Source organism: Drosophila sulfurigaster, chromosome X (genome assembly GCF_023558435.1).
Source record: "Drosophila sulfurigaster albostrigata strain 15112-1811.04 chromosome X, ASM2355843v2, whole genome shotgun sequence".
NCBI lineage: Eukaryota > Metazoa > Arthropoda > Insecta > Diptera > Drosophilidae > Drosophila > Drosophila sulfurigaster.
This window is the reverse complement of record NC_084885.1, coordinates 32,784,002-32,798,330: the sequence shown is the minus strand read 5'-3', so window position 1 is coordinate 32,798,330 and position 14,329 is coordinate 32,784,002. Positions and strand designations below refer to the sequence as shown.

The following is a 14,329-nucleotide window of genomic DNA, read 5'->3' as shown; positions in this document are numbered from 1 at the left end:
TCTTAACAACACTTTGATATTCGATAAGGCGATGGCGGGTGGCAAAGCTGAGCCAAAGCTGAGCTGAAGCAAAACCTAAAGCTAAGCAGAAGCTGAAGCTGAAGGAAAAGCCAGCGAACGTCGAAAGAGAAGGGAAAGGGGAAGGGGGAAAACGAAAGTGAAAGCAACAACGACAGCGACAGCGACAACGTCGAATGGGGCGTCGTCATCGCCTTCGTGGCTCGCATATCGCATAGCTGCTGTCGTTGGCATTGTCACTACGCGAGCATATCTCTCTCTGTCTGTGTATGCGAATGTGTGTGTGTGTGTGAGTGTGTGTGAGACAGCTGACCGTGTGACGTCAACATCAAGCTCTAAAATATGCGCCAAGTTTGACGCCAAGCAAAGTTAACGTTAGTTTTCTTTCTTTATTTTCACTTGTTCCTTTTACATGCCACGCCCTGTCGCACACACACACACACACACACATGAGAGTGAATGAGTGTGGGTGAGTGCTTAGATTATATTTATAAGCTGCACACTCTCGATATTCGTATGTCACGAAAGCATATTGAAAACGACGCAACTCAACTCGTCTTCCAAGTTGGCAGCGCCGTCAGCGGCGCAGTTGGCAGCTCTTTTCGACGGATTAGTGGTTACACTGTGTGTGTCTGTGTGTGTGTGTGTATGTGTGTGTAATGGCCTGGAATTATCATCATATTGATTAATTGTGTGTGACACTATGCAAAAGCGAAAACCAAAACAAAAGTATTGCAAGCTGAGCTCTTTTCGGTATACGCGGCGTATGCGTAACTTCGAATTTAACACTGCAATCGCATGCGTCACACACACACACACACACACACACACACACACACACATACACAAACACACAGCGAGGCGCGATAAGCAATGAATGACTCTTGACTAATTGTGTTTTATGGCACTTGACACTATCGTCCTGCGTCCTGTTGTCCTGCTGTTGTCCTGCTGTTGTCCTGCTGTTGTCCTGCTCTGCTCTATTCGCACACAATTCGGCACGTCCTTGTGCGCGTCCTCGTCCTAGTCGATGTCCTCGCCGTCGTCCTCGTCCTCGCTCTCGATGTCGGCCACGTTCTGGCATAATGCGTGTATAAAAATATTATTGTGCTTTTATGTCGCTGCAGGCTTTTTCGGCCATTTTAGCACTTCAAATAGCATCGAATTGTGTTGTAAACACACACACACACAGTCACACACACACACACACACACATATACAGACAGTTGTTACTGTGTTTGATCTACGCGGGCTGGGCACAAATCGAAATGTTCGTGGCGAGCCAAAGATGAATATAAAATTGTGTGTGTTGAGCCCAGTCCAGAGAGCCCTTAGCATGTGGCGTGTGGCATGTGGCATGTGGCATGTGGCATGTTTCTGTTGCCATTTCGCTGCTTTTCTCTCTACTCTCTACTTTCTACTGCTGCTGCTGCTGCTGCTTCTGTTTTTGGTTTCGGTTTCTACGTGAAGCATAATGTAAAAAGTTTTTCGCAGCAAGACAACAACGCGGCCGGGGGCAAACACTTTGAAACTCCAAAGTTGAAACGCAGCTTCTCTCTTCTTCCTCTTTGTGTTGCCTGTGGCTTTGTGGCACACACACACACACAGTTGCACACACGCACAACTCTTGATAACTTGCCATCAAAATGAAAGCAATTGAATGATGCTTAAATGAAATTAATGGATGTTATAATAAGTTGACAGACTTGCCAGTTAAATCAGATCACAGTCAGCCGCCTTTTAGCTTCCACCTGCCTCTGTCTTTGTCTCTGTCCCTCCTTTCTACCCCTCACTCTTTTGCTTTCTCTTCTCACGTCTCTTCTCTCAGCTGTGTCGCTGTCAAGCGCCAGTTGGAAGGCAGCCAAGTTGAGACGACGTCTTCACGTTGTTGCTGACAACAACGAGCTGACAGGCATCATAATAGTCACTTCATGACTGCCTCACTGCGTGACTAGGGTAGTAGAAGTCATCCACTGACTGACTGACTGACTGACTGACTGACTGATTGACTGACTGACTGAAGGAGTGACTCACTGAGAGGCTGACTGAGTGACTAGCTGACTGACTTCTTTTCATCTACGAATATCTAACTAACTATACGACTGCTTGACAGACAACTAATTAAATGACTGTCTGACTGCCTGATTGAGTTACTGACTGACTGATTGAAGCAATGACAGAATAACTCTCTGTCACTAGATTCATTGCAGCAACGAATATCATACTTTCGAACAGACTGTTCCACAGAAAGCTGATTAAATAAATGTCGAACTTTATAGGTAAGGCAATACCTGACTGATTGATAGACTGTTTGAATGACTGATTGAATGACTGACTAAATGCCTGACTGCCAGCTTGGCAAACACTCACTGAGTGACTGAATGACTGAATGACTACCTAAGTTCCCTTCACCTACGTTTTCCTTTAACTATACGATTGATTGGCAGACAAATGACTGTCTGACTGCATAAGTGATTGGCTGATTGATTGATTGATTGACTGATGGAATGACTGACAGATAGAACTGCCTGCTAGACAGGCTAACTGACTGTCTTACTGCTTCGACAATCTACCCAAGTAGTTGACAGCAGCAGCTACCGAAATAACTGAGCTTAGTTAATGACTGACTGAATGAGTGATTGACTGACTGACTGACTGTCTGCCTAACTCCCCGACTGTCGCACTGAGAATGAGTGACTCCCTCGTTGACAGTGTTGCCCAAATTGTTACAGCAGCAACAGCGACAACGACAAGGACAATGCCATGAACAACAAGGACATCGGCAACAGCAGCCGCTAAAGCGGTGTCAAAATTCAATTTTCGCATTATTATGCGCACATAAATGAGACGACTGCCTCCCTCAACCCTCTTCCCTCTACCCTCCTCCCTCCATTCTCCACCCTCCACCCTCTACCTGCCATCCTGCCTGTGTGCCTTCCTTCCTTCCTTTTACGCAGTCGCTTACTCTGTGCTTTGCTTCAACTTCTTCTGACACTTGGCGACTTGGCAGTTGCCACTTGCCACTTGCCACTTGCTACTTGCCACACCCGATGGCGCCACTCCCGAGCGTGGCATGCAGTTGCGCACTTCCGCTTCTCCTCGTCGTATTCCCTGTGTTCCTCTTTGCCTCCCTCAGACTTGCGACAGTAGTCACCAGAGCAAGAGATTGTGAGACAGTAGCTTAATGCTTGGAACTTGCAACTTGGAACTTGCAACTTGTCGTAGGTTGCGGCATTCGCGGATCCGCTAATGAATTATTGGCGCGCGTTCCGCAAAACGTTCAACTAACGCACTTTGCCTCTTGGTTAATCTGTGGCGCCACCGCAAGAGAATGAAACAGACATAGAGAGAGAGAGAGAGAGAGAGAGAAAAGCTGCTGTAGCAGACCCTTTGACAGGCTGACATAGCATTTAATTTGAGCGTGAATTTACATTTCAATCTTCATTTAAGCTGTCACTAATATGCAACACAAATCCAGACAACAGCTGAAGATGCTATTCAAATATGTTACCCCGATCGGAACTAGTTAAAGATTTAGCTTGAAATGTCTTCTGAAACAATCCTCCAAATGACAGGCTCGGGCTAAAGTATAAAGTGTTTCCAGCAATTGTTGCAGTAAATATTCTAAAGCTAAAACTCACTTAACGGCCACTGTTGATTGATGTCAATGTCGCTTAACAGCCACACTTTATTGTATGCCAAATTTCATATATATAACAAACTGAAAACCGAAAAAAAAATGATTTTACTTCTTAGCTTCCCAAACAAACCGAAACTCGCTTAAGGGCCACTGTCGATTAATGTCATGAAGCGACAACACTTTATTTTAACATTATAATATTTCAGAAATTTTAACTATGCAATTTTAACTCAAGCAAAATGTAATCCTGGGTACAATAAATATTCTAAAACTAAAACTCTCTTAAGGGCCACTGTCAAATTATATCGATGTCACTTAACGGCCACAGTTTACTTTATGACAAATTTCATAAAGAACAAACATAAAACCATGCGCAAATAAAATTCAAAACAAAGAAAACATTTTACTTCTTAGCTTAGCTCGCCACTTTTACTATAGTAACTGAGGCCCTTAAGCGAGATATAATTTTGTATAAAAACCATAGTGAATTGAAGCAGGAAGCATTATATCCAATGAACTAAATACATAAATAGCATAAAAAACATTCAAATAAATTCTGTTGTTTAATTCTCAACAACATATTTCTACAGACGAAGCAGAGGCAGTTAAGCGAGATATAGTTGTTATCAATGTAGCGCATTATAATATCCTAGAAATTGCATAGTTAAATCAAGCAAAAAGTAATGAGACAAATAACAATTTAGTCTACTTTGTAGCCGGTTGAACAGGCTTATTAGGTCATTAAATACCCTAGAATTTTGAAAGTAAAATCACAGGCAGTAAAGCGAGATATATGTTAGTTGTTATCTTCCAATTCCCTTCAATGTTGGAAAGTAAAATCACTAGCAACAGATGCATTTAACAGCTGGGTAAGCACGTTTCTACAATTGCCATTACACCCCATTGCTGAACAATAGAATTACAGGGTATAAACAGCAAAAACCGTGACAAAACAGGGGAAAAGCAAAAGTGAGAGGGAGAGGGAGGGAGAGTGGGAAAACTTAATTACTTTGATTACAGACATCGTCGCGCTTTATGGACATTGTGAAATGTTGTAAAAATAATTTCATACCCGATAACTAGGCGGCAATGCTATAGACTATAGAATGTGTGTGTGTGTGTGTGTGTTTTTACGAGCCGCACAAGCAGTTGAAACGGAAGCGGAAACGGAAACAGAAACTGAAACAGAAACGGAAACGGCAAAAGGGAAAAGGAAAAAGGAAAAGGAAACCGAGACAGGAGCGCCAACGAGCGCATTTGAAAAGCAATTAAAAATGTTTAATACATACAATTAAAGTTTTAATGGACAGCCGAGTGCCGAGTGCCAAAGAGGGGGCGCAACATGGGTGGGGCATGCAGCATGCGGCATGTGGCATGTGGCATGCGGCATGGACAGAGACAGAGACAGAGACACAGACACGCACAAGCTGCCAAAAATCAAACATTTTTCGCTTGGTAATTAAATCAAATTTCGTTCAGCCGCCCAAAATTAAATTCGCCAACTGTAAATTCCATAGGCTAAAAGGATGCTCGAAATATGCCCAGCCAAAAAGGTGGCAAAGTGTGAGAAAGAGAAAGAAAGATGCAGATGGAGATGGAGATGGAGTTGGAGAAGAGCAAGCGGGCGTGCTCTAATTTCATTAGACTATGTCTAACATTCAGGCACTGCCCTTTCCCTTTCCCCTTCCCTTTTCCTCCTTCCTCTCTCTCTCGCTCTCTCTCTCTCACTCTCTGTAAGCCTTTAATATGCTTTGCTACCTCCGCTCCGCAATGGGGCCAGCATTTTTTGGTGCTGGCATAATTTGATTATACCTTGCAACGCTGTTGAATAGAAGCTCACATATAAATATTCAACAATATTTGGCATGAAAGCTTTATTTGCAAATATTTTGGGAAACACCAGAAATGGGGTCCCACCTTCTACCTCTTACCGTTTGAGCTATTGTGGTGTGATTTGTGCCCATGACAATAGAAGGACATATGTAAATATTCAACAATTGATGTTATACCTTAAGCGGTTCAGAATTGATTATTGTGGGAAACTAATATGTTGTAGCCTTCTAGGTCTTACCATGCGAGCTATTGAACTACCGCATTGATATTGCAAAAGAGTTTCTTCAAAAGTCAATTTAAATATACTCAACAGTATTCATCATACCAAATTTAAGAAACTTTACCCTTAAAATATGGTGCTACCTTCCAGCACTTACTTTTTGACTTATTGCGTTGTGATTTGTGCCCATGGAAATGTCGTTGAGCAATACATACTTATGTAAATAGTCAACAATAGATATTATACGTTAATCGATTAACAATTGAATATTATCGGATACTCTAGAAATAAATTTCAGCCTTCCAGCTCTTACCGAGTGAGCTATTTATTCTTTGTGACTAATGCAATGCTGTTAAATAGAAGTGAACTTCTAAATACTCAACAAATTCTAAAACCTTATAACTTGAGATATTTTCCAGGTCTTGTCGTTTAAGTTATAGGGCTACGGTTTGTGTATATCCTTGCAATGCAACCATCCTTATCATACTTACCATCCTTATCATACTTACTTGCCATGACTACCATACATACCTACTTACTTACCATACTTGTCATCCTTTCCATACTTACGATACTTACTTACTTAAAAGATGTGCTTTTAAAGCCTTGTCGTATTTAAAATTGAATATTTTGTTAAAATAGCGACCTTCTCGCTCTTACCTATTGAGCTATTGTTCTAAGAAAAAATGCCAAATATAAAGATAATACCGGGTATTCTACATCTATCATACACTCATTTTTTGGCGCGCTTGTTTGCTAAGCAGTCTTGAGTGATTTTCTATAGTCGATTTAGGCAACACAACCACACACTTTTCTCACTCTCTTTCCTTCTGCTGCGGCAACTCTATTGTTGTACTTTTCTTGTGTACTAAGTGGTCGCATTCGGGTTGCTCCCTTTAACGGTCTATCCATCCATCAATCGAAGCCGTTATCCATCTATCTTTTGTTCCGGCTGTCGCCTGCATCTATCTATCTATGTTGCCATCTATCTATCTATCAACTCGAGTCCCTCTGTGTGACTGACTAAGCGACTGACTGACTGACTGACTCACTCTCTAACTCTCTAACTCACTGACTCACTGACGACTAGAGGTGATGGTAATTGAATGCATGGCTGTTGCCAGTGCATATAAGAACTGTTTGGGGAAAATTAGCAGCTCCTCCAGCGAACCAAATGCAAATACCAGAAATAAAGTGATGAAAAAGTTAATTAAACTTTTTGATGAGATTTTAGATCTCAGATTTTGTCATTTGCTGCTCTCACCCCCTCACAAGTTGGACAAGTTGCCAGAGAGAGCAACCTCCAACCCCCAATCCCGATTCCCAAAGTTGAACGCTAGAGGAGCAAGGGTGCTTTGTAGTCCGCATTCAGGTTTCACGTTCGACAAAAACTTCGACATGTCCTCAGTCGTCTGTTCTCTGTCGTCTGTCCTCTGTCGACGTTGTCATCGTTGTTTGGCTGAGGCCAAGTTATGTTTGTTCAAGTGTTGGCGACACTCTCGACTTTCAAGTCTCAACTTTGACATGTCATCCACATCCACATCCACATCGACATCGATGCCTAAAGCGGTCCGCTCTTGAACCGAACGAAACTTTCTAAATTATCGCCGGTCATTGTTTTCAAAAATTAAGCACGCCATGTAAAACAGCAGCAAAAGCAAAAGCAAACCAAAGCAAAGCAGCCATAGTTGTCCTCGGCACGTAATGAAAATGTGAATGCCCCGACAGCCGCATCCTTTGCGGTGCCCCCCATCCGAGGACAGGGAACAGTGACAGCATCCAGCTGCCATGATTGAAAATGAGACCCACAAGCGTTTTGCAAATCGATAAGATTGACGCTGTTGTCGATGCTGTTGCTAATGCTGGGTAATAGGGTAAGCCAACAATCCGAGGAGCGGACGTGTACGAGGAGATGTAGGGTGAGGAGGAGGAGGAGGAGGAGGAGGAGAGGATACCCCCATTGAGAATACATATGAATTAATTACAATGTGGCTGCACTTCATCATGAAAAATGCCTTTCGGTTCGACGGTTCACACACATTCTCTCTCCTACTCTCTCTCTCTCTTTCCCCCCGTCTCTCTGTTTTGAAGCACCTGCTGCTCGTGTGTCGTCACCTTTAAATAGGTCAATTAGCGAGCCTATGCGAACGGAATGGAAGTCGGCAGTTAGGGAGTTGGGAGTTGGGAGTTGCGGCTGCTTCCGGCGCACTTTACCCACTTCTCCACCCCTCGTCGCATGTGTAAGAGCTGTAAAGCTGGCTCGGCTAAATCAAGTATTTAAAAGAGGTTGTGAGCCAACTGGCTTACCACCAATTGAGTCCCGTTCACACCCCCAAAATCTCGCTCTCTGTTAATTCCAAATACGACTCCGGGCGCGATACTTGATAACCTAATAAAACAAAATGCCTCCGCACTCGGTGCAGCGTCATTAACACGCTCAGACGGTGGCTAATCTGTAATTAATTGCCACACATCTGTATACAAAGCACGCACACACACACATACACACACACAATCCGAATTTAGGGACTGCAGACGCCATTGCTGAGGGCGTTCCGGTCAATTGGGTAACCAAAAGCGGTCACAGTCCGCACACAATGTCCACACAATGTTCACTGTTCACTGTCCACCGCCGCCAGAGGGCGCTGTTCGCGCTTATGCTAAATGAGAGCACGTCGCACAGATAAATTGCGGCTTGTGGCAACAGTCGAGCGTGGAGTGGCGCCTCTTGATTACCCGTATGCTAATCATAGCTGCGAAACCTCGAGCGTTTCCAACCAAGGTTCGGTTTAGTTCGTGAAATGATTTTGCAAAGCATCTGCCATCCATATTGCATATTTCATTGAATCAAAAGTGAACGGGTATCTGACAGTCAACACTTGACACTAGATTTATTAATTGTTCGCACTGCATGACTAAATTAATAACTAGGAGTATGAATTTGCCTAAATAAGTCGTTTCGCCTAAACTCAGTCAACAATACTTTGAGAATACAAAGCTACAGTGAGCGGGTCTATGAGAGTCAGTATTTGATACACTTGTTTTGTTACTTATTCCAACCTATTCAACTAGAAGGTAGAAGTGAAAGTTACAAACTCTTTCCTTAAAATAAATTTCAATATGAATTCATATACTTAGAGAGTGAAAAACAATAATGAAAGGGTCTTTGGTCAGTACTTTACTGTAGCTTTCTTTACACTGCAAAAGCCTGAAGCCTAAGAAAGCCTGAACTCTCGCCGTTCTTCAACAATATTTTGAGAATCTAAAACTACAGTGAACGGGTCTCTAAGAGTCAGTAAATAACACTCCTTTTGTTAGTTGTTCTAACCTATAAGGTGAAAGTGAATCCTACAATTTATTTGTGAATTTTCCCAAAAATAAAATACAATATGAACTCATATACTTAGGGAAATAGTGAAAGGGCCTTTGGCAGTCAGTACTTTATTGTAACTTTCTTTACACTGTTTGACTAAGTAAATCTAAAGACTCTTCATGACGTTAATATAACTTCTCCCTTCTTTTTCTTCGTTCCTCAGCCATTCTGAGCACGCTCTGCAAGGAGTTCCTGCGCGTCAACGTCTCCGCCATCCTCTACATGATGAACAACGAGCAGTTCGGCCACAGCACAGCCTCAGCCCAGTACTTTCTTCAGCTAGCCGGTTACCTGGGCATCCCGGTGATCTCGTGGAATGCTGACAACTCGGGTCTGGAGCGTCGGGCATCGCAATCGACGCTGCAACTGCAGCTGGCGCCGAGCATTGAGCATCAGAGTGCCGCGATGCTGAGCATCCTGGAGCGCTACAAGTGGCATCAGTTCTCGGTGGTCACCTCACAGATCGCCGGCCACGATGACTTCGTGCAGGCGGTGCGAGAGCGTGTGGCCGAGATGCAGGAGCACTTCAAGTTCACCATACTCAACTCGATTGTCGTCACGCGGACCAGCGACCTCATGGAGCTGGTGAACAGCGAGGCGCGCGTCATGCTGCTCTATGCCACCCAAACGGAAGCCATCACAATTCTGCGTGCCGCCGACGAGATGAAGCTCACCGGTGAGAACTATGTCTGGGTCGTCAGTCAGTCGGTCATCGAGAAGAAGGACGCGCACTCGCAGTTCCCCGTCGGCATGCTGGGCGTCCACTTCGACACATCGAGCGCTGCCCTGATGAACGAGATCTCCAATGCCATCAAGATCTACAGCTATGGTGTGGAAGCTTACCTCACGGACCCCGCCAATCGGGATCGAAGGCTCACCACGCAGTCGTTGTCCTGCGAGGACGAAGGACGCGGTCGCTGGGACAATGGCGAAATGTGAGTACACAATTTTTCATACTCCACACCAGAATATACCAAATATTGTCGTTGGTATATTATAGTTTTAATTATAGTATTATTTCAACGTGTGGTATTTTTGTTTTACTTCTTTATATTGATTTGTGTTCGACTGTCAAAACATAAGTACATAATCCACACTTATACATAAAATATACCAAATATAGTCTTTGGTATATTGTAGTATTTTGTATTTTGTTTATCGATTCTATTTTTATATTTGTACGGCTCTCAAAGCTAAAGAAGAACACACCAAATATAGTTTTCGTTATGCTATAGTATTTTTTATGGTATTATTTCAACGTGTGGTGTTTTAATATTCCTCTCAAAACTGAAGTTAGTTAAAGACATAAATGGGTAGACTTTGTGACCCTTCCTAGACATCGCCTGTGTATTCCCGCTATTTATATATGTTCTCAATTGTAATTGAAAGCTTCTTCAAGTACTTGCGCAACGTGTCCATAGAGGGGGACCTCAACAAGCCGAACATTGAGTTCACTGCGGACGGTGACCTCAAGTCGGCGGAGCTCAAGATCATGAACCTGCGACCCAGCGCCAACAATAAGAATCTCGTCTGGGAGGAGGTAAGTGTGCTGGACTCTTTTGCATGCCGTCTCTCTCACTTATTTACTATAAATCACTTACTTACTCTCACTTACTTATTCTATTGTATTGTATCTTTCTCTGGCACACTGTTCACAAACAAACACAAACATGAACACAATCTCACTCTCACTTTGTATTATTCATTTTGAACGCTGCAAAACACTCGCTTCTGTACAATCGCAATATATACATGCAAACATTATATATATATATACGTTATTCGATCGGGATCGGGCATCAGATTGGGGTCTGGAAGTCGTGGGAGACTCAGAGGCTGGACATACGCGACATCGCGTGGCCAGGTAACTCGCACGCTCCGCCGCAAGGTGTGCCCGAGAAATTCCATTTAAAGATCACATTCCTCGAGGAGGCACCCTATATCAATCTGTCACCCGCCGATCCAGTGAGTGGCAAATGCCTGATGGACCGCGGTGTGCTGTGTCGCGTTGCGGCCGATCACGAAATGGCCGCCGACATCGATGTCGGCCAGGCACACCGCAACGAGTCCTTCTATCAATGCTGCAGCGGATTCTGCATTGATTTGCTCGAGAAATTTGCCGAGGAGCTGGGCTTCACCTACGAGCTGGTTCGGGTTGAAGATGGTAAATGGGGTACACTTGAGAATGGTAAATGGAATGGTTTAATTGCCGACTTGGTTAACCGCAAGACGGACATGGTACTCACGTCTCTCATGATCAACACCGAGCGCGAGGCGGTCGTCGATTTCAGTGAGCCCTTCATGGAGACGGGCATTGCGATTGTGGTGGCCAAACGGACTGGCATCATCTCGCCCACTGCGTTCTTAGAGCCCTTTGACACGGCCTCCTGGATGCTGGTAAGTAAATTGCGCTACTCCACTCCACTTTCCTCCCTCCGGTAAGTGTGCGCTTCTCCTTACTTTACGCTTTCTCTTCTCCTCTTTTCCACACTCTCTTCGCTCGTTTGCTTCCTCCTTCAACAACAATAAGGTGGGTATCGTCGCCATACAAGCGGCCACCTTCATGATCTTCCTGTTCGAGTGGCTCTCGCCCAGCGGCTACGACATGAAGCTCTATCTGCAGAACACCAATGTCACCCCCTATCGCTTCTCCCTGTTCCGCACCTATTGGCTCGTCTGGGCGGTGCTCTTTCAAGCCGCCGTCCACGTCGATTCGCCACGCGGCTTCACCTCGCGCTTCATGACCAATGTCTGGGCTCTGTTCGCCGTCGTCTTCCTTGCCATCTACACTGCCAACCTGGCGGCCTTCATGATAACCAGGTTAGTATCGTCCTCGCTCCCAAATCCCCTGCCTTCCCAATATCCTGGCCATCCTAACGCAACTCATCGCACCTTCGTTCGCAGAGAGGAATTCCACGAGTTCAGCGGCCTGAATGACAGCCGCTTAGTCCATCCGTATTCGCACAAGCCATCGTTCAAGTTCGGCACCATTCCCTACAGCCACACGGACTCGACTATTCACAAGTACTTTAAGGACATGCACTACTACATGAAGCAGTAAGTAATCCCATGTTTGACTTCCATCTGCAAAGAAATCCCTCTCTTTACCCCTTCTCTGTCTAATGTCGCATTCCTCCGCAGATACAATAAGACAAGTGTCGCTGACGGCGTCGCCGCTGTGCTGAATGGCAACCTCGACTCCTTCATCTACGACGGCACCGTGCTGGACTATTTGGTGGCCCAGGACGAGGACTGTCGCCTCATGACCGTCGGCAGCTGGTACGCGATGACAGGTGAGCAGCTCTAGCAAAGTTCTCCTCCTCCTCCTTCGTCAACTCATTAATTCCCTTCTCTGCAGGCTATGGACTCGCTTTTAGCCGCAACTCCAAGTACGTGCAGATGTTCAACAAGCGTCTGCTCGAGTTTCGCGCCAATGGGGACTTGGAGCGATTGCGTCGCTATTGGATGACCGGCACTTGTCGGCCCGGGAAGCAGGAGCACAAGTCCTCGGATCCGTTGGCCCTCGAGCAGTTCTTGTCCGCCTTTCTACTCCTGATGGCTGGCATTCTGCTCGCCGCGCTGCTGCTGCTGCTGGAGCACGTCTACTTCAAGTACATACGCAAGCGATTGGCCAAAAAGGATGGCGGACATTGCTGTGCTCTCATCTCGCTCTCCATGGGCAAATCGCTGACGTTTCGCGGAGCCGTCTACGAGGCCACCGAGATCCTGAAGAAGCATCGCTGCAACGATCCCATCTGCGACACGCATCTGTGGAAGGTGAAGCACGAGCTGGACATGTCCCGACTGCGTGTGCGTCAGCTGGAGAAGGTCATGGACAAGCACGGCATCAAGGCGCCGCAGTTGAGGTGAGTACGAGTCCTCGGATCCCTCTTGGAAGCAACAGGTTGATAACACAGACTCGACTACTTGCAGGCTGGCCTCATCGTCCGATCTGCTGAACCATCATCATCTCAAGGAACGTCCGCCGTTGCTGGGCAATCTCAGTTTGGCAGCAAGCGCCCAAGATCTATACAGGTGGTAAGTTTGCTACTACTAATGTGTGCTCCTCCCTCTCTTCTTCCTAACACCCTCGCTCTCTCCCTCCCTCCCTTCCTCCCTTCCTTCCTCCCTTTCTTCCCTTGCCTCGCATGACGTTAAGCTTGTGTCCCAGTTCCCAGCATCCACCTCGCAATTCCTCCCTCCCTTCCTTCCTTCATTCTTTCCTGATAGTGTCTCGCATGTCGTTCAGCATGTGTCCCAGTTCCCAGCTTCCACCTCTCAATTCAATTAGGCAATTGATTAGGATAACATTTCGGTGCCAGGTTCTGTCCATGTGCAGTCCGCAGGGCTTTGTTCGCAACTCCTGTTGCGCTGGCTCTAATAAAAATATATGGAAATTACTTTATTAAATTAGCTTATATCGGTTCCTGATTTGATGACAGCCAGCAGCCAGCAGCAGGCAGCCAGACTTCAGTCTCGACGTCAAAGTCCTGTCATAGTCCCAGCAGCGCAATTTCCGACCAAGTTCCTGTTGTCATTCATTTGCGTTTGTTCTGCATCCGAGCTGGGTTCGACTCGGACTCGGTTTTGGAGATTGGAATGGGAGTGGGAATGGGAATGGGAATGTCTGTGTGGGTGAACATTTGCATACAATTACTTGCTTGCTCGCATCTCTGAATTGCGTAAGCAACTCTGCGATTAAGAAATCAAATCAAATCCATTTGAGCATGCATCAGCTTCAACTTCAGCTTCAGCATTCGGACTTTCGTTTGCCTCAACAGTCAATCACTGAACCTGATTAAACCCTCTATGTTGCTTTGATTGACAGACAGCTGCAGAAAGGATTGACTGACTAACGCAGTTAATGACTATTGAGGAAGAGGCATACGAGAGAATCGTCATCATCATCGCGCTGACTGCAAATGACAAGCAAACCGACTTGACCAACAAAGCTCTATTCAAAGCCCCTTGAGAGCAGGTCTTTGATCTCTCTCTTCCCGCTTTCTCCCTTTCTCTCTCTTCGTCTGTCTGATGATTTCTTTGTGGCACTTTTTGGCTGCTGAAATGCTGTTTGCATGGCTATCACACACTGCGGATTAGCATTTGAAACTCGGTCGCTCGCATTCGTTTCACGTGTGCGGCAAGGCAACTAAGTGCTTGCCACACAACACGCCACAGCGCACAACACGTACTCGTAGCATGCCACACGCGCCACGCTCCAAAGCCGTGCAAAACTTTTCAACAA

General features: G+C 45.4%; 1 protein-coding gene across 4 annotated transcripts in view; it reads left to right on the top strand.

Annotated features, from left to right (window-relative positions):
- The window catches only part of LOC133849366 (glutamate receptor ionotropic, NMDA 2B), a 38,664-nt gene that overhangs the window by 19,075 nt on the left and 5,260 nt on the right, over positions 1 to 14,329 (top strand). For 2 of the 4 annotated variants that reach the window (XM_062285401.1, XM_062285400.1), the window contains exons 3-10: positions 9,248 to 10,019; positions 10,474 to 10,624; positions 10,888 to 11,481; positions 11,615 to 11,904; positions 11,989 to 12,141; positions 12,226 to 12,377; positions 12,443 to 12,950; positions 13,018 to 13,122. In XM_062285401.1, the coding sequence (XP_062141385.1) occupies positions 9,248 to 10,019; positions 10,474 to 10,624; positions 10,888 to 11,481; positions 11,615 to 11,904; positions 11,989 to 12,141; positions 12,226 to 12,377; positions 12,443 to 12,950; positions 13,018 to 13,122 (2,725 nt within the window). Of the gene's footprint in view, positions 1 to 9,247; positions 10,020 to 10,473; positions 10,625 to 10,887; positions 11,482 to 11,614; positions 11,905 to 11,988; positions 12,142 to 12,225; positions 12,378 to 12,442; positions 12,951 to 13,017; positions 13,127 to 14,329 lie in introns of those variants that run through there. The other 2 variants (XM_062285402.1, XM_062285404.1) reach the window with 2 other exon arrangements.